Below are 20,352 nucleotides of genomic sequence, written 5' to 3'. Positions count from 1 at the left end.
ACGCTGCCGGACGTGCCCTGTGTCAGCTGCAGCTCCAGCTCGCTAATGACCGGCCTGGCCGGTGCAGCGCTCTCCTCCTCCTCTTCCCCCTTCTCTGTTGCTGGCGCCACCTGGTGGTGGTGCTGCCCCGAAGACACAGCCACGAGCTGCGAGGCCTCCTCTTCCAATAGCTGTGACTGTTCCTGCACTAACCCCACCTCCCCCTGCCCAATCTCCATCTCCTCCACGCCCTGGTGATGGATCTGGAGCTGTTCTTCCCCCCCGTCCTCCTCCACCTCCGTCGCTGTTACAAGTTCACCTTGACCCTGACCGGCGGCCTCCAGCTGACCCTGTACTTCAAGATGACCCTGAACCACTTCCAGCTGATCCTGACCTTGAACTACTTCCAACTGGTCCTGACCTTGAACTACTTCCAACTGGTCTTGACCTTGAACTACTTCCAGCTGGTCCTGACCTTGACTCACATCCTCCAGCCTGTGGCTCTGGTCGGCAGCGAGGTGGATCCCGGCCTGCGCCATGGTCTGGTCCAGGTTGATTATCTGCCCGTCGTCTGCCTGACCCTCCACCTCCACCACAATCTCCCCGTTGCTGCGCCGGCGCTTCCGCACCTTCAGACCCGGCAGCGCGCTCAGACTGGCGGCCGTGACAGCGCTGGCCGAGGACACAGAGGTTACCGAGACGGGCTGCTGCTGCTGCGAGAGCTGCGATGCGGCCGCCGACACAAAGTCCTCCCCTCCCTGCTGAGCCACGATGGTTGCCGTGGCGCCGTTGGGCCCGGCCGGAGCCGTCGATACCACCACCCTCTCCCCCGTGTCCATGCTCATGAGCTGCGCCTGGTCCAGCTGGATGACCTGGCCACCCTCCATCTGGATCACCTGGCCCATCTCCAGCATCTGCGCCCCGTCCTCCATGTGGATGATGTGGCCCAGCCGACCGTCCTCCATCTCCACCACCTGAAGACCTTCCACCTCCCCGGTGGCAGACAACGTTTCCCCGGCCACGCTGGCAATCACAGACTCCCCGACCGACACCTGCTCCTGGCCGGCGGCCATGACAGCCGTGCCGCCCTCCAGTTTGTCCGAGGTTACGACCTCCGCAGCCGCCTGCGACTGGAGTTGTTCCAGCTGCTGAGGGTCAAACTTGATCTCCTGCACAAACTCCATCTGGCCGGTCGCGTCGGTGGAGACTATTCCACCCTGCTCAACCTCCCGCTGGATCTGCAGGGTCTCATCACCCACCTGAGAAAACAAACCAACACATTACAAATGACACGAATACACATACACACATATGTTATGAATGAAACACACACACACACACAAACACCTGAGCACCTGCATTCACACACAGAGATATATATATCATCATCATCCGGTGCCTTGCCGACTGGCGTGGGCAATCATGGACCTCCACTTCACTCTGTCTTGCGTTGAGGCAATGGTGTCTGTTGTTCTTGCTGTTCCCAGCCATGTTGTCATCTTGTCCCATATCTTTTCCCTCTGTCTGCCTCTGCCTCTCTTTCCACACAGTCATACATACAAACAGACACACACACACACTCAGAACTGACCTGCGAGCAATGGTGCCATTTTATGAGTCTGCAACAACCGGAGACATACACACACACAAACCTATATATGGAAGTGATTGTGTCCTGCCCTCCTACCCCACCCTCTTCCCACCCACGAGCATACACACACAGACACATGCATAACACACCTGTATGTGAGCATTAGTGTCCTGCCACCAGGCACACTCATAACACACAAACACATATGCTCGTACACACACACACACGAACACACCTGCATGTGAGTGATGATGTCCCGTTCTCCACAATGAACCATTAACAACTAGACACACACTCCCACGCACAGCCATACACATACAAACACACAGTCATACACACACACACACACACACACACATCCATTAACAAAACACACATTGCCACAAACATATTCTACACACCTGTATGTGAGTGATGGTGTCCTGCCCTCCACTGTGAGCTTGCAACAACTGCGCCAGGTGAGCCTTCGTGTCTTCTGTCAGTTCCATCTCCTGGATGGTGCCGTTTTCATCCTGCTTCACAACCTGGGCGCACACAAACAACATTAGGTTACTTCCAATAAAGGCCCAAACCCATTTCTCTGTTAACTTATCATTCTCCGTGATCTATCTACATGCCATACGTTGACATATAGGGTTATGGATGGATTATACTCCACTTTCATAGGAAGGAAAATAGAAAGAAAGAAGAGAAACACCAGAAAAATAGAACAAAAATATTAGGGGGGGGGGGGGTCTCACAACTGATTTGCACTAAATGACTTCCTCTGTTCATTCTCTCTTTCCCCATTTCTCTTTCTCAATCTATCAATCTTTTTCTCTCATCTTTCTTTCCTCCTCTCTCTATCTCTCGCTCTTTCTCTCTTCCCATCCCTGTTTTTCTCTCCCCCACCTCTTTAATTTTCTCTCTCCCCCACCTCTTTAATTTTCTCTCTCCCAATTTTTCTTTCTCTTTATCTCAGCATGCATACAGATCATACAAACATCAAGTCGCTACCTTAGAATTAAAAAGTTCTATCTCACATTTTTGGCTGTTTTGAGTTACTAAGACCATGAGGTCAGAATCCAAATGTTTTATCTGCTCTTTCAAAATCATAAGATAATTCAGGGTCGTTATCTAGACATTCCAAGAATTGTATTTGAAAAAGCTTAACATGTTGTGAAACCCAACATTTTTTTACGTCAGATTTCTCAAAACTAAGTACTGAGTACATAGAACTTTGCAACTCTAGGGTAGCGAAGCATCTATTTTAGTTTTAGTAAAAGTTTTACGGCACTTGCAACACAATAAGGTCATATAAGTGCCGAAGATTAGAGATGTTACAAGAGAGTTTCAAACACAAAAAAGAAGGAGGGGAGATAGAGACAATAGACTATTTATAGGAAAGAAGAAGCAAACCACACCAGAGCACCCGCCAACCACCCACGAAGCATCTATCTCCCTGACTCTCACCTTGAGGATAAACATGGCCGACTCTCCGTCCGCACCCTCCACAATGTGCTGCACTGTCTGCTCAGCACCAGCCAGAAGTTCTCCGGGTCCACCCTAGGAAAAAATAAAAGGTTGTTAAAGTTTTAGTTTTAGTAAGAATTTTACGGCACTTGCAACACAATTACGTCATACAAGTTTTGAAGAATAGACGAGTTACAAGAGAGTAACATACACAAAAAAGAAAGAGGAGAGATAGGGACGATAGATGTTTGATAGGAAAGAAGGAGCAAACCACACCAGGGCACCCGCCAACCACCCACGTTGAAGTTTTATGCTCCCCGATTGTCATTCTTTGTTTATCTCTTTCAGTACGTAAGGGATTCCATAATTTTACACACCCAGCAGAAAAGGGTGTTACTTTAAAATGGCTATCATTCGTACTAAAACTATTTGTAATAGGACAAAGGATCACAATATGGGTGAAAATAGGTAGTAAATGTAGCTAAAAGCTTTTTTATCAATACAACTGACAAAAATCATTTTACTTGTAACAAACTTCTATTCATAATACATTCTGGAAGTGATGTTAACGGCAAGTTCAAATGTGAAGTGTATTTTCCCAGAAACAAAATTTTCCACAGAAAAGAAAAGACAGAACATGGGGGGGGTAGCATCTTCAAACACAGAGAGTGAGGGAGAGAATGAGAGAGAGACAGAGAAAGAGAAAAACAGAGACAGACAGAGAGAGATAAAGACAGACACAGAGACCGAGAGACACACAGAGATAGAGAGACAGACAGACACACAAAGACAAAAAGACAGATCGAGAGCAAGTATACGTCCAGATAACCAAATCACCTGGTGCAGAATGACCTCCCCTGAGCCAAAGCTGTGGTGCGCCCCGTCCTCCTCCCCGGTGGTGATGATGACCTCCCTGGCCCCCGGCCCGACCCGCAGGATGCTGGGCTTCATGTCCTCGCTGTCCACCATCATGCGGGACTGAGTGGCTGCCGTCACCGGCTTCTGCAGCGAGTCCAGGAACTCGGGCTTCTCCTCAAACACGTTCCCGACCTCAGGGTGCTGAAAAATGGATACCAAAGTAGTAGTTGATGAACATCCTCTTCGTGAAGCATATTTGCAAGATCTACTAGAGAGAGGGGGGCAGAGATAGAGGACAGAGAGAAAGGGGGAGGGCAAGACATAGAGAGAAAGGGGGGAAGGAGACACAGAGAGAGAGAGAGAGAGAAAGAGAGAAGAGAGAGAGAGAGAGAGAGAGAGAGAGAGAGAGAATCATTGCAATTAAAGCCTATAAAAATGATACAGGAGAAACATATTGACATATACATGCTCACAAAAACACACACACACACATGATGATCTTTCAACAAACACATCCACCCACACACACACACACACGATGATCTTTCTTCAACAAACAAACAAACACACACACACACATGAAAATCTTTCAACAAACACTACCACCCACACACACACGATGATCTTTCTTCAACAATCCCACACACACACACACACAAATGATGATCTTTCAACAAACACACCCACCCACACACACACACGATGATCTTTCTTCAACAAGCCCACACACCCAGACACACACACGATGATCTTTCAACAACACACACATACACATTATGATCTCTCAACAAACACACACACACACATATGATCTTTCTTCAACAAATCCACACACACACAAACACACAGTGGGCTCACCTTCCGCTTGTAATGGCGTATGATTGTGTGACGGTGGGCACAGCATTCGTGGCAGACGCCACACACGTAGACAAAGCCGCTGTGGTAGTTGCGCATGTGGTTACGCAGCTCATACGAGCGGACAAACTGCTTGTCACACATCTCACAGGCGAACTTCTGGGTCAGTGTGTGCTCCAGGCGGTGCCGGTTCAGCTGGTCGGGGTACTTGAAAGCCTGTGAGGTGGGGGAAGGTACAGTTCAGTGCACTATATTATCAAAGACTGAAGAACTGTGTCTTTTTAAAAAAATAGTTTCAGTAGAGGTTTTACGGCGCTCGCAGGTGCGTAAGGTCATATGAGCGCCAGAAGATTAGAGGTGTTATAAGAGAGTAACAAACACAATAAAGAAGGAGGGGAGATAAAGACGCTTGATGTGTGATAGGAAAGAAGAAAGCAAACCACACCAAAGTACCCGCCAATCACACACTGTGTCGTTAACGACATGGCATCCTTCTACATGAGCTTGTAAGTTTAACCCACAAGAATAAGATTATTAACCAAAATATATAATAAAGCTAAATGAATTGTACAAGTTGGCCACTCTGTCACAAATGTTTGAATGATAATGCGTCATCATATTTATCAAATCTATTGAATCTGTACATTCCAACTTTTAGTTTAAGGTCGTTAGCTGATTAAAATAAAATTTCTTTTCCCATCCATGAAACTTAAAACAATGGGCGAAAGGGCATTTCAATATATTATATATAATCATGGCCCCAAGATCTGGAATGCCATTAGTTTAACAGAGATCAAACCTTTTTATTCATTCAATTATCAGCTATAGTTGTTTCTGTTTTTAAATAAATGAGATAATAGAGACATTTTTGGTCAGAACAAAGTGTGGGACTTTACTGTAAAATCAGACTCGTATCTCTGCTGGACATCACCAAATAAGAAAATATAAAAGTGGGAGGACCCAGAAGCTGGCATTTCTATTGGACATTGTTATTGTTGTTATCGATCCAGCTATTTCTATTGGAGAACACCAAATAAGAAAATCAAAAAGAGGGAAGTTTGTATTTCTAGTGGACATTGTCGTTATCAATCCAGCTATTTCTATTGGAAAACACCAAATAAGAAAATCAAAAAGAGGGAAGTTTGTATTTCTAGTGGACATTGTCGTTATCAATCCAGCTATTTCTATTGGAAAACACCAAATAAGAAAATCAAAAAGTGGGAGGATCCAGAAGCTAGTATTTCTATTGGACAACACCAAATAATTTTTTTTTAAAGTGGGAAGTTTATATTTCTTTTGGACATCAGCAAATAAGAAAATCAAAAAGTGGACAGGGTCAGAAGCTTATTGTGTCTCTCACCTTGCCACAGACGTCACACTTGAAGGCTCTCTCTTTGGTGTGGGAGATCAAGTGGGTCTTCATGTTGCCCTTCTGCCGGAATGTCTTCCCACACTTGGGGCAGGGGTACAGGCGGATCGTTTCAGCGTGGAACTGCTTGATATGGGCGATCAGACCCGTCTGGGAGAAGAAAAAAAATTGTCAGAATGTTTTTAAATGCCCCTATTGACACAAATGTGTCACGACGCCGTGGAATCAGGCGCTCGTGAATTTTTGGGCAGATGGAGTTATTGGTATCATCTGAAAGCTGATTGATTTGCCCTGCTTCTAATGAAATAAATATCCATTTATCTTGAATAGGAGTTAAGATATTTGTGATTGAAGAAAGTGAGGTTGCCTAGTTTCAGTGGTCAAATTAGCGAGAAAATGGCCGCCAAAGTATAGTAACTCCAATAGCTAAAGAGTCCTAGAAAACTGAAAAAACGACATGTTTTGTGCCTCAAATCAATATTTTTCAGCAAAATTCACAAGGAAATGTGTTTTTATATGGACTTAAACCGGCGGAAATATGCCTGTTTCTTCGATTTCATTATTTTGACGAAGCCTGATTTCACCACGCTGCCTCACAAATACATCACTTTAGGTGACAGGGTGTATCAGTCTTGTCTGTCAGGGCAAACACAGACAGCGGGCCCAGGCTATAACAGGACCGCCATGATACCCTTGTCTGTTACAGCCAAATCTTGTTATGAACGGGAATCAAGTTTAGATCCACTGTTACTAATGATTAAATGAATGGGGCCATTTTCAATATACATCCTAACAGATAGCCGTGAAAGCACAAAAAACGGCAGCTAGTAATGCATTATATTATAAAGACAACTTTTCTAAAGCCACAGACAATACACTTTAGTACAGCCGAGTAATTCTCCTTTAGAATTTATGAGAATGATTTTGGCAGTGAACACAAAAACAACTAATTTTCCTTTAAAGTTTATGAGAAAACTACAATTAAAGAACACCCAAGTAATTTTAGATTGGACTTAAGAGAATCTTTCTCCCCATGGATGCACCAAAAGACAGTGTAGTAATTTTTAGAATGTATGAGAAGAACTGGATAAAGAAAACGAGGAAGACAACTGGAAGCTATAGAGGCACAATAAGGGATGAGGCAATCACCCAGGGCCTGGATGTGGCCAGGGACAGGCAAGTCTGGCGTAGACTGCTCTCCGCCTTATGTACCTGACGGTATACTGAGAGAGTAAGTAAGTAAGTATGAAAAGAACGTTTCCTGCACCAAAAAGACGAGGGAGAACGAGCTTACCTTGGAGAAGAGAACCTTTCCACAGTGCGTACACTGCAGCTGGTACTGCTTCTCATGCACGGTGGCAATGTGCAGCTTGAGGTAGTTTTCGTAGTGGAAGCGCTTGTGGCAGATGTGGCACTCGGCTTGCTTCTCCCCGTGGACCTTCATATGTTTCATCATGTTGCTGCGAGAACTGCCAGTGGGGGAAATACATATTAGTTTAGTTTTAGTAGAGTTTTTTTTACGGAGCTTGCAACTGCATAAGGTCAGTTAATTAGGTTTAGTAAAAGTTTTACGGCACTTGCAACACAATAAGGTCATATAAGTGCAGAAGATTAGAGGTGTTACAAGGGAGTAACAAACACAAAAAAGAACAAAACCCCTGACTACACAGTAATTGTTCCATATAATGAACCATCTAAGCTTTAATATTGCTTACTTGAATAAGCAGAAACATTAACACTTGGCATAAACTATAGAGTACTGAAATAAAGACATAACCCGTTATCTCATTTATCTCAGACATTAATCCTTTATATAGGGTAAGGACATTGAACAAATTCTTTTAAAAAGTAAAACTATCCACACACATCCAAATATTGATGGAAACATTAAATGCTTTACGCATCGCCATATCATGAATCATTCAAGATGCTGACAGTGATATCAAATATTCTGGTCAACTAAAGGATTATTCTGAGGCTGCAAGAACCTTCATTCGACATGGAGACAAAACACTAAAAACAAGAATCAACTTAAACCTTTCAATACCACATATTAATGCAATTCCTGTACATCAAAATGTAAAAAAAATTGTGCGATTCCATGATGTAGCAAGTACATCAATACGACATTGAAAGAGCTTAAAAAAAAAAAAAATAACGCTTACATATCATGGGAACAAAAAGAAAACACAGGTAGTTACCTAAACGTTTTCCCACACTCCGGACAAGCAAGGTTATCCCTGATGTACAGCCGGTTCTTCTTGCGCACCATGCGCACCGTGGTGCCGTCCGGCATGCGGCACTGGTGGTCGTTGAGGTAGTCCTTGCGGGTGAAAAACTTGCCGCAGAACTCGCACGAGTACTCTGGCTGTCCGTGCAGGGAGAGGTGGCGAGCCAGGTAGCGTTCATTCTTGAAGGATTTTTTACAGATCTCACAGGAGAGCAGGTTGGTGGTTTCGCCGTTGGCGTCTGTCTGGCCCTCGCACTTGTGATTGTGCAAAGTTCCAATCTGAGGACGGCGACCAGAAGACGAGGTGCTATTACTGCTTGTAAACATAATATCAATAAAAGGCTATTATATCATTTATTAACACTTTGATTTCTTCAACATTTAAGTGGGTTTGATTTGTCTTTAAATCACTGTTCAAGTAAAGAGAAACACACCGACACAACAACAGCCATTTAGTGCGGGGTAAAAAAACCAACTTAGTGTTCATGCTTGGAGAAAGGTATGTCAGACACAATTGTTCCATCTGAGTTAGCAATAAAGGATAAAAATCGATTTTTTCTAAAACTTGAGTTTCATTAATTAAAAAATGATTCTTTCGCCATTGATGTGCCAATACTTACAAGGCTTTGTGTTTATTTCACATTCTGAAGATGTTTTTTTAAAACATAAAAGTCATCTTGTAAAATAACTAAAATTGCATTAGAAAATTTGCTACCACAGCCTACATTGCGGATGACTAATCTTTTTGCCACCTTCAAATGTATTTTTATTAAAAGAAGATTTGACAAAACATGTGTACAATAAGCAGCCAGCCCGTACCTTGATGAACCTCTTGCCGCACTTGTTGCACTGGTGCGGGTGCGTGTGGGTCATGTGGTGCTCCTTGAAGGCCAGCCACTCGTTGAACTCCTCCCCGCACACCTCACACGGAGCCTTGCCCTCCTGCTGGATCTTCTGGCGCGTTGCACACACGGGCGTGTGCCAGTTGAGCTCCTCTTTGCGGATAAATACACGCTTACACAGGTCGCACTTGAAGGCGTCGTGGTGCGAGGCCTCGTGCCGCACCAGATACGCTATGCTGGCAAAAGTCTTGTTGCACTCTTTGCAAGGGAACTGCACGTTGGCTTTCTCGTTGAGGACTTTGCCCGCACATTCGTGTTCTGCGAGGTCTTTGATGGAAAAGTAGGCCACCTTGAGCAGAAGAAACAAGCAAGGAATCATACAGTAATAAAATTTTATCAAGGAATTCCTGATACTCATTTCTTTTTTTTTCTATGGCCTTCAGCTAAACCATCATTTTGAAAAACGTGATTCAGGAACAGTGAAAAGGATAGAATAGTAGATGCAGGAAACCACCATCACTCCTCAATATCATCAACATGCCATAGGTGGTAGAAACAGTAGTGACAATATACATATATAAAAAATAATTTGTTTTTTGGATAAATACTTAATATATCTATTTAAAAATACATTTCTGTGTGGACTTTACTGAAAAATGTCGATTAAAGAAACAAAAAAAGTTATTATTTTGTTTCCAAGGACTTTCCAGCTATGGAAGTCACCAATTTTAAGCACCCATTTTCTCGTTAATTTTACCTCTGCAACGAGGCAACCTCCACCTCCCTCTATCGAAAATATCTTGATTCCTATCAGCAACTGTCATTTAGTGTCAGGAAAAAAACAAAGAGATACCCAGTAACAATACAGGGAAAGAAGAGAAGTAGAATGTTCCACATCCAAACACCCACTTTTTCGAATTTCTGAGAACAGTGAGAATACAACTTTTTTAAAAAGAACTTGAGCACCAAGCTGCAAATAGCATAATGAGCTCACCTTGCATGATCCGCACTGGTACTTGCCACAGTTGAGCATGTGGTTCTGCAGGCCAAGAGCCGTGCCGAATGTCTTCTTACAGTTGGGGCATACGTGGACGCTGTACTCCCCTGCCAGCTCGGGGCAGCAACGGGAGATGTGGCGTTGGAGGGAGTCCTTGCGAGAGTAGCATTTGCCACACACCTGTAGGGCACACAACAACAACAGAGTCAGCCACACTAAACAATAGAACACGGAGACGTACAAATTTTTACTCTACAAAAGTCACCCCTTAGATTCAACTCTGAAGGTCTACATTTGGTTAAGATCCTGTATTTCAGATCATAATGTGAATAAAAGACATCAAGTTTCAACTTACAAATTAACAGTTTCATTATTTTCTTCCTAGTTTTCAATTCAAAAATCACAAATGCTCAAGTCATGGTTCTGATTGGGGCAATCTCTTTTTCTTTAACCCTATCCGTATGCCCTGGGGGTCATTTTGTACCCCTGAGGTTGTATTCTTCACATTTTATAATACTTCTAGTATGAAGATCTCTTTGAAACTTTCAGTATTTTTCAAAAAATCAATTTGACAGACTGCTATGCAAAGCGTACGGATTGGATTAACGAGTAAATTTTCTCTTTGGAAAGTGGTGGAACGGAGTTCAACATGTTGTATGGATACGATAGTAAAACACGACGTACGGATAGGGTTAACATGCTCCAAACTTCAAACAATGACTCGGGTGCTTGAGGAACGACGCTGACAATACACCCTAAGACTCACCTCACACTTGTAGATGTCCGTATGCATGGCCATGTGTCGATACAGGTATTTCCCGTTGGTGAACGCCTGCTTGCAGATCTGACACTCGTGCCTCTCAGCGCTGACCTCCCCTTCCTCCAGCTGACCTCCCACGCACTCGTGCTCCTCCAAGAGGTCCTGCCGCAGGAACGTGCGGCCACACTTGTCGCAGGTGAAGCGAGCGCGGTGCATGGAGGCGTGGCGAGTGGCGAAGCTCAGCTGACTGAACGAGCGGCCGCACTCTCGGCAGCAGAACAGGTCGTTGCCCTCCTCATCAATGCTCTGCTCCACTAAATTTGCCGTGTCGTCGCACGTGTGTTTGAGCAGAGACTCGTTCCTGGCAAACCGCTTTCCGCAAACCTTACAGCGGTACCGGTCTGTGTGTGCTGGCAGATGCAGCTTGAGGTACTTGAGCTGTGTGAAGTGTTTGTTGCACACGCCACAGGCAAACTCTTCTGTGCCATTCGGCCCCTCCACCACTTTCGTCATGTTCTCCAGTTCCTCGAGTTCAGGGTCATCTCCCCTGCGGCGTTTTTTCCTCTTCTGTCTAGGAGGCTGTGGAAGTTTCCCGACGTCACTTTCCTCTCCTTCCTCTGCAGTTTCCGCACTGTAGCTCTTGATAGGAGCTTTGTACTCATCATTATCATCATCGTCCTCCAAGGTGCGATCATCATATAGGTCAGCAGCCACCATGGCAATAGGGTCTGGGACTTTGTCTGCAGATATAGCGGCATTGACCAGCGCCGTGAGGGCATCCGTGCCGTCTAGATCAGCGATGGTGTTCTTCCTCTCGTGGCGGGGCACTTCTACCACTTCCTCCCGGGTTCCCACCACCACGTCAACCTCCGCCTTGCTTCGACCCTCCTCCTCCGTTTCCAAAGACTCCTCTCCCTCCACTAGAGTCTCCACCATCTCCTCTGTAAGTTTCTTCACTACCTCCCCCTCATCTTCCTCAACCTCCCCTTCTTCTTTAGCAGCAGTGTCACCTGACACACTTGATGTTGTTGTTGCTGTTGTTGCAGTTGTTGTGGCTTGAACAGTTATCAGTTGTGCAGACTCTGCTGCACTCGAAGCGGTCTTGGGGTCTCCAGCCACCAGCTGTGTTGTGGAAGACGATGCGGCCACCAGCTCGGTCGAGGAAACAGCTGCCACAGACAGCGAGCAGCTCTCCGAGGACATGATCTGCTGGAAGGACACGGGAATCTCGTACGCAGTGGTAGTGTCTCCTTTGGTGATGACGATGTACTTTTTGGGAGACTCTGTGTCGTCCTTCTTGGCCGCATCCGCACCATCCTCCCCGGGCGCTGCCGACGACGATGACTCTGTCGACTTGTCTTCTTCCTCCTTCTTCTTCTCCACCAGAACAACTGGTTTCTCAAAGGTCAGCTTTGATTTGGCAGCCTCCTTGAGCAGAGTGGTCGACACTTTCTTCACAGTTGAGCTGGCACCAGCGGACGGTGACTTCGCCAGATTGGTGCCGCTACTTTTCCTCTTCACCACCGGAGATGTCATTTCATCCATCGCTGCTTTCCGCAGTGACGCCGCCATGGCAATGCCGAACCGTTTGCGGGGTTTCAGTTCCTCGTCCTCTGTAGAGCCCCCTCCAGCAGGGGTCTCCTCGTCGGATGACACCTCCCCGGGATACTTAAACCACTTGCTCAGCTTTCCCAGTCCTTTCAGGGCTCTGGAACTTCTCCTCAGACCCGAACCTGACCTGTCAGGGACAAGAGCAGTCGCATCAGTTTCCAGTTTGACAGTCACGTCTGTGGCTGATCCGGACGGTGTGGAGGAGTCTGGGGTGTCTACTGCACCGTCTCCGACCTCCTCCTCTTGGCCAATGGGCTCGGGCTCGGGTTCAGGTTGGATTTTCCTGGGTCTACCTCTCCCTCTTTTCACAACAGGTGTTTGCTGCTCCACAATCACAACTTTCTCGCTATTCGCTTCAGCCCCCGCGGGGCCTCCAGGTTCTTCTTCTACACTGACCTTCACCCTTTTTGCCTCCGGACTCCCCTCTTCTTCATCTTCCGGAGGCCTCGGTATCTTTGGCGGTCTTCCAGGGCGACGTCCGGACCCAACCATCGTCCCACCACGTCCCCTATGCCGACCTCGACCTCTCCCCCTTCCTCTCCCTCGCCCACGAGGTGTTGATGAGCCTCCATATCCTCGACCTTCTGTGACCTTGAGGGGTACCGGCCTCCTACCCCTTCGAGGGGGCCCTTCGCTGTAATTATAAACAGGGAACAAATGTTCACGGATGTGCTTTGCAAAAAGAAACTGAGACGTGAACTTCTCTGAACACTGGTTGCAGGTAAAGTCGCCCTCCACATCATCTGGACTGGGCCCGTCTAGACTGAGGTTAGTGTCCTCGCCTGTCCCTGCCACCCCCTCCTCACCCATCTCTTCTTCCTCTCCTCTGTCTTCCAATCCCTCATCAGCCTCCTCCTCCTCCATGTCAGTTTCAGTAAACAGAACCTCTCCCAACATGGCTGAAACAAAGAAAAACAGAAATAAACATGAAAGAATAAAATAATTTAAGCTCATCAACATCAAAAGACAGATCTGAAACAGATATCAATGATCATAGTTTGCCATTCATTTCTTTTCTCAAAAGCTTTCAAACACTAATACTGTCCTGGTATTTCCCCGTCACCCATCTGTCCAAGTTTTCCAAGGTAGTTGCTCTGCTTCGTTCATTTGTAGTACAGACAAAAGAGTAAAAAGTAAATTTTGTTGCGAATTGTGAAATCAGGCACTTGTCAGGGTTTTTTTTGCATAATAACATGTAGATTTTGGCATCTCACCTGTAATCATTTTGACGGGTGCAGAATGAAGAAGGAAAGTCAGTTTGAAACAAGTTGGGACGGGAGGGCTTTTCTGATGATTCTGATTCAAATAAACAGACAAATTCAGGCTAAGCGGGATTCCCTGCCTATACAAGAGAAAAAAAATAAAAGACTTGAGCCTTACACTTCGTTTTTCCATCAGGTGTCAGTGATTTGTTCAGTTTCTTGGCGTACTGGGGGGCGTACCAGACCTTGAGCTCGTCTCCGATGGCCAGGTCCCTGGTGGTGTTGAAGTAGATGTTGATGCCCAGCTGGTAGGCCATGCAGTTTTGCTCCTCCTCCGTGGCGGCCACCTGGACCAGGGCCATCCAGTTGCAATGAGCCTCACTGCTGGCATCCAGGCTGATGAAACTCCCATCCTTCGAGAGAATCTAAAGAATTAGAAAGTAAAAAGTGTACAATTAAAACATGGTCGTCATATCTCGCCGATCTGCGAAGTTTACCACCCAGTTTGTTTCTTTGGATTTTCCCCAAAATGCATTTGCCTTTGACGGCAAAGTGTTAAATAATAGGTAACAGATAGCATTTGTATTGCGCAAATCCTTGCCGCTCAACGGTAAGCTCTATGCCCTTCACAATTTATACTAATACCCCGGCAGAGCTGAGAGCATTCTGAAACAACCTCAACTTCCTGGAAAGCATACAATGAAAGCAGCCATTTATTGGCGCTAAAACACTAACATGCTGACAAGATCTTCGGGCCGAATCAATTAAGTAACAAAAAAATTGCTTCACGGCTACCATCTCACCTTCAAGACAAAGAGATCGTCCCTGTCAATATCGTGCATGGTTTTCTTGGCCTCAAACGGGCCAAGCTGCGTTTTGTTGGAGATAGGCTCCAATGCCAAGACACCCACACCGCCATCAGGAAACTCCACTGGGTTCAGGTAGTGTGGTGCTGTTAACCTGGCACTGTTAATACAAAATATGGGGAAAATCTTACAGTCAAGGAGGAGTCATTAAGGATGTTTCAAGGGGACATCACAACAGAAAAATTGTTATTTTTAAATACATCGACAGTGTCATTTCACAATCACCCAAAGCAATTTCGAAACGTTTCCAGATAAAAAAACCACTATCCAAAAAAAGCACAGAGATCTACAATATACATCGAATCTGTCTCTAGACAATCACCCATTGCCAAAGAGAAAAAAGTGATCAACGAAGACATCATGTGGTCATCTTGGGCAGGCCAGTGGAAAAAAAGACAAATTAAAGTACTTAACACACTTATTTTTTTAGCTTGCAAGTATGCCTTTTTGGCAATCAACAGAACAGGCAGATTCACTTTCAAGTTGGTATATCAACATTTTACTTCTGTAACTAAATCTTTTGTGGATGTTGCTACTAATTATTAATTAATCCTCATTCTTCTTTCTCTTTAAATTTTACCCACATTTCAAATTAATTGAATCAGAAGCGCAAATCCTTGGAAGTAACCAAGGCCAAAAAAAAAAAAAGAAAAAAAAAGGGGGGTTATTATGAGTTAATTTTTCATGATATGTAGATCGTACCTTGACCAGACATGAGATAAATAAATCCCTGCAACAGAACTTACCGAGAGATCTGTGGGATAAACTTGGTGCTGGATAGCCCCAGCTCCGGGCATTCTTCTGTCAAGTGGTTCTTACCGCACACATCACATTCTACGTCTGAAATGAATCATAAATATCTTTAATAAAAGGATTTAAAAAACTGACGGGACAGAACAGTTCAATTCATTTCCCCAAGTATATATATATATAATATAATATAATATGATTATTTTTTTCATTAAATTTGTCATTTTAAGAGTTTTTGGAATGAGTTTCTAATCTCCATTGATGGCAAAATCTGTCATGTTCTGCAGTAGTCACTGCGCTCTGTATTTTTCATTCTGTGTGAAGAATATTAATCCTTTACTATCCTATGGGTATTTTGGGGTTTTTTTAAAATAGTTTTAAAAACTTTTTGTTTCAATTATAGGTCACATGCTCAAAAACACCCATACATTTTGCAAAAACAATGACAGTAAATATTAAATGCAGCTGCAGCAGCTCAGATGTGAGTCACAGTAGGTGCCAACTTCTCCCCGTCAAGCATTTACAACCAAATTGGGCTTCTGCTGTCAGATATATCCAGCCTGCTGGAAATTGCTGTCTCATCTTTCCCCAATACATCCTGGAGTCCCATCATTTTTGGTATGATCTTGATGTAGCACAGTAGCCCACCAAGGAATTCATGCACATCATATCCAAAGGCTTTGTACCTAACATTCTACTTCCCAATCTCACCTTCATTTTCCTTCTGAGCTTCCTTGTCCACGACAACAACTTGAGCCATTTGTCAGGTCTCTGCTGTTATTGGTCTGTCATAGGTTGCTGCAATGACATAGAATATTAGAATATAAAAACCTTACTCAAAATTATAAATCTATATTTTTACAAAAGACAAGAGATAATATATACCGCAGTAACTAAACGATTCCTATTTATGAATTGGGCTATCATGAGTGTAAGTAAAAGATCAGACATGTGCGACTGACAGTACATTTTGCTACAATGGCTGGTCACTGTACACTCATATATTTTTTTGGTAAAAGTGTATTACGGCGCTCGCAACAGCATTATAAAGGTCATATCTACATGTGCGTACGGGACACATTTAAACATTTTCAGTAGATAGGAAATTTTGAATTTTGCTCAGGTGGTGGCCGAAGCTCACTCTTGTTTTATTTATCGATTTTGGACCACAAAGGGATCTTTAAGTTTAAGGTACACTACTTGATACCGGACCACCAAGAGTTTTCGCCCTTATCCGACAAGGCTAGGGGTTAGTTAGATCTTACCTACATACTATAAGATCAGGGATATGGCTGAAAGACAGCAGTAAGAAGGAGCCAAGGAGAAGCAGCTGACAGGTTGCAGAAAGTCAGAAGCGCGTAGGAGGGGAAAAAGGGGGTGAGGGCAGAAAGTGGAGGTAAAAGCAGGGGACAAAACATTGTTAGAGAGCAGGGAAGGAGGTGAAAGGAGACAATTTTAGAGAAGAAAATTTTCCGTCGCTGTCCAGATTTGAACCTGGGACCTTTTGAATGAAAGGCAAACACCATAACCTCTCAACCACGAGAGCCCCTGTACTATAATCAATGATCAATGAATAATATATAGAACTTTGTAATACCCATTTACCCGAGCAAAATTCAAAATTTCGTACCAACTGAAAATGTATGTCTCGTGCACTTACTTATATGAACTTATGATGCAGTTGCGAGCGCCGTAAAACACTTACCAAAAAAAAAAAAAGATTATATAGAGGTAGAGGTGGAGAGAGTCGCATGGCAAAAATCCACAAGACGTGTGTTTAACAACAACGTCCCTTTCCACTAGTCACAGTGGTACCCAGCGCCATAAAGTAAGGAAAGTTCTATCCCAGTAATTACATATTGATATTTTACTCTCTCTATATATATATTGTAATGCGACAAAAAAGAAAATGAAACATCAAAAGGACGTCACTCGCCAATCTGGCATTCATCTGGAAGTCTCGAGTGTTCATCTTGATGTGGAAATAAACACATGAAGATATATATACAAACTTGTAGGGACCGTAGATGGTAAGGATTACCCCAATTTTTATCAAAATAACCCTAAAAATGGGACTGAAGTCTGAACGGACACAAATCAGATGTCTTTTTTATGTCTTTTCGCATTTCAGTATGACACGTCTATAGATAGAATCTCTGGTCATATTTTGAACGTACTGAATCTTTATTTTTCCAGTGTTTATTTGAAAGTAAACTAGAATAAAATGCATTTCTCTAGGCTATTCATGATTCACACCGGTGGCACCAGCCACTCGGCCAAACATGACCACCTCATTGGCCTGTGGCACTGGCCAATCGGAAACTAAACGACAACTCGGTTAAAGATGACTGATGACAAGGCAGAGGTCTAAACAAGAATTTATAATGAACTGGGCCCTAGCACAAGGACAGCACTTCATCTAAGGGAGGGAGGGAGGGAGAGAGAGAGAGAGAGAGAGAGAGAGAGAGAGAGAGAGAGAGAGAGAGCAGAGAGAAAGAGAGAGAGAGACAGAGACAGATAGAGAGAGAGAGGAGAGTAGCCCAGCGCGAGAACTTCCGGGCAAAACAAAATGGCGACCCGCGTAGTTCGGCTCGATTCAAAAAGTTAAATAGCCGTAGCATCTTTGTAGACGACAAAATTAATGTACTTTCGTATTTTAACATCATTTTTTTAATCTCTGTTTTTGTCAATTTGATCGTCCACACCGATAGACAGTATTCAAAAAGCTAGAATCTAGATATTAGATCTAGATTTGTCAATAAAATTTTAAAAAATTGACACCGCTGTCAGTCTGTGAGGGTCCGCGAGAACTAAACATTAGATCCAATTGCTTGCTGCACACTTTTTTACTTTTTCTTCTCAAGATCGCAGTCATTAAATTCTCATCCGGGGTGAGGATAAACTGGATCTGGATTATCATTCTCCCCCGGGGTGAGAATAAAATTGATACTATTCTCACCGCGGGTGAGAATAACGACAGCCTACTATTCTCACCTGATTTTTGAGTTCCTGCCCTCTTTATTTCGTTTCGGGCATCATAGGACCCCTGTCACTGAGCGCTGCAGGCGACAAAACTCGCCTCCCTCTCTCTCCGCTGAGCACGAGAGGCGACTACAGTCACTGACGGGGGGCCAGCTCTCGAGCGCGGGAGGCGAGTAAGATCTCTATTGTCGATTTGGGGGAAAACCTTAGGTTAGGCCTACAGTTTTTAGTTATAAGACTATTATTTAAAAAAACACACTACTCTGGCAAGTGAATTCCTTTCTGAATTTAGAAGATACACTTGTCATGGGTTTTGGTGAAGATATGCGTGCATACTCTCAAGATTTAAAAAAAATGAAGCAATTACAATCCCCGCGGGAGCCTAGAAAAATCGGCCATCGCTCTGGGGGCTGTTCACGAAAGGTCACTCTTACAATTCACAAATTGTTTTCTATGATCATCCTATTAGATCTAGATTCTAAATCTAAAGTGCTAAGCCTACACGTTCTCAACACCCAGGTAGACCTAGCCTAGAGAGAGAGCAGAGAGCAGAGAGAAGACTGGGTGAGAATAATGAACATTTTATTCTCACCCAGGGAGAGAATACAATATTAAATCTAGTATCTCTAGATTAGATCTATCTAGATCTCTACCCTATTTTCAACGGGGTGAGAATAAAATGGATATTAATATTATATTTTTAATTTCACCCCAGGTGAGAATAACGAGGCTGCCTTTTCTTCTACAACTTGGACTTGTTGGGGCAGTTGTGTGGAGGATGGGGTGGTTTGGAGGATGGGGTTTCAAATTGAGTTTTGTCTTCGAGGCGGAGTTTTCAAATGAAGACCAGCCATACCAAAATTTGATAAATAAGTGGCTCCGGCTTGATGACGACAATAATAATAGAATTACTGTAGGCCAAGTTACTGAAAGTAAGATTTCGTCGTTAGGCTGTTTTGGCTCTCTATTTCAAGTCTATTGCATTGACAGTGTGTTCTCATCGTAGCAAATGGTCTGTCGTGGTCCTCGGCATGGTTTGACAAGAAGTCTCGAGTATACATGATAAATGCAAGTTGTTATAAACTTTAAGAAGCATTTGTTTACTGACCTATGCAATTAGCACACGCCGTATTTTTTCGTTTCCTTATGACAACAAAAAACGCAAAAATTTAAGCTCCGATCCGGTTAAATTCTTACATTTGCTCAAATTTAATTGAACAACACGACGGGCAAAAATGGCGGAAACGAAAGCCGATTCGCTCGACTCAATTATTTTGGCACACTGTCCGTCTGTGGAAGCCTAAGAGTAAACAAGAAACAACGATTTTCAAAATTGTCACTTACTTCACATTCAATTAGGCCTACCTTAAATCCAGGTTCTGAAAACCTCGAGATAAATAATAATAGATGACTTGGTTTCGTTTTTCCGTTGAAACGAAATTCGTTATCAAGGTCGGCAAAACATGGACGCTTTTTTAGAATTTTGTACGCAATGCGCATGCGTTAGATATTGTGACGTCAGATTATGCTTCCTCGCTCCTCACTGAAGACTGAAGGATAGGATAGGGCTAATATTAATGATACTAGCCTGGCCAAGTCAAGGCTAGGCCAAAGGGGATTTTCTTGGCCCAGTTCGGGCTTGATACCTCGATACTCAATAATCTACTCTTGGCCCTAGTCTTGGAAGGCCAGACCCTACCCAAATAATTTTGACTTTTGAGATTGTGCCTCTTTTTTTTTCAACGTTTGGCCTAAGGGCCTATAAGGGCCAGCAGAACTTATTATAATTTAAATTCATTGTCCTTAGGTTAAATTTTAAATGTGATGAAGTGGAAGGCACCTGTAAGGGGTAACTAGATCTACTGTTATAATAATTTTATTATATTATGTTATACGCCTACAATAAACGTATTTAAATAAAGGCCTATACGTGTTATATAATTACGGTACCAGTTAATTCACGACTGAACTTGTGCTTTCCTGTTCGTTTCGTCTCCCTACCTCCCCC

General features: G+C 43.9%; 1 protein-coding gene across 2 annotated transcripts; it reads right to left on the bottom strand.

The window, feature by feature from the left end:
* On the bottom strand, positions 1 to 19,801 carry LOC101852175 (the record flags this gene model as incomplete). 2 transcript variants are annotated; one of them, XM_013082333.2, is given in 16 exon segments in its annotated part: positions 1 to 1,238; positions 1,972 to 2,094; positions 3,023 to 3,115; positions 3,860 to 4,081; positions 4,739 to 4,951; positions 6,096 to 6,254; positions 7,399 to 7,573; positions 8,306 to 8,613; positions 9,154 to 9,525; positions 10,171 to 10,353; positions 10,940 to 13,443; positions 13,925 to 14,171; positions 14,550 to 14,712; positions 15,359 to 15,452; positions 16,074 to 16,160; positions 19,710 to 19,801. In XM_013082333.2, coding segments are annotated over 15 exon segments (6,143 nt in total), but the record flags the coding sequence as incomplete, so codon positions are not given.
* Between the last annotated feature and the right edge of the window lie 551 nt (positions 19,802 to 20,352).

Source organism: Aplysia californica, unplaced genomic scaffold (genome assembly GCF_000002075.1).
Source record: "Aplysia californica isolate F4 #8 unplaced genomic scaffold, AplCal3.0 scaffold00169, whole genome shotgun sequence".
NCBI lineage: Eukaryota > Metazoa > Mollusca > Gastropoda > Aplysiida > Aplysiidae > Aplysia > Aplysia californica.
The sequence above is the reverse complement of the archived record's forward strand: the minus strand, read 5'-3'. Positions and strand labels throughout refer to the sequence as shown.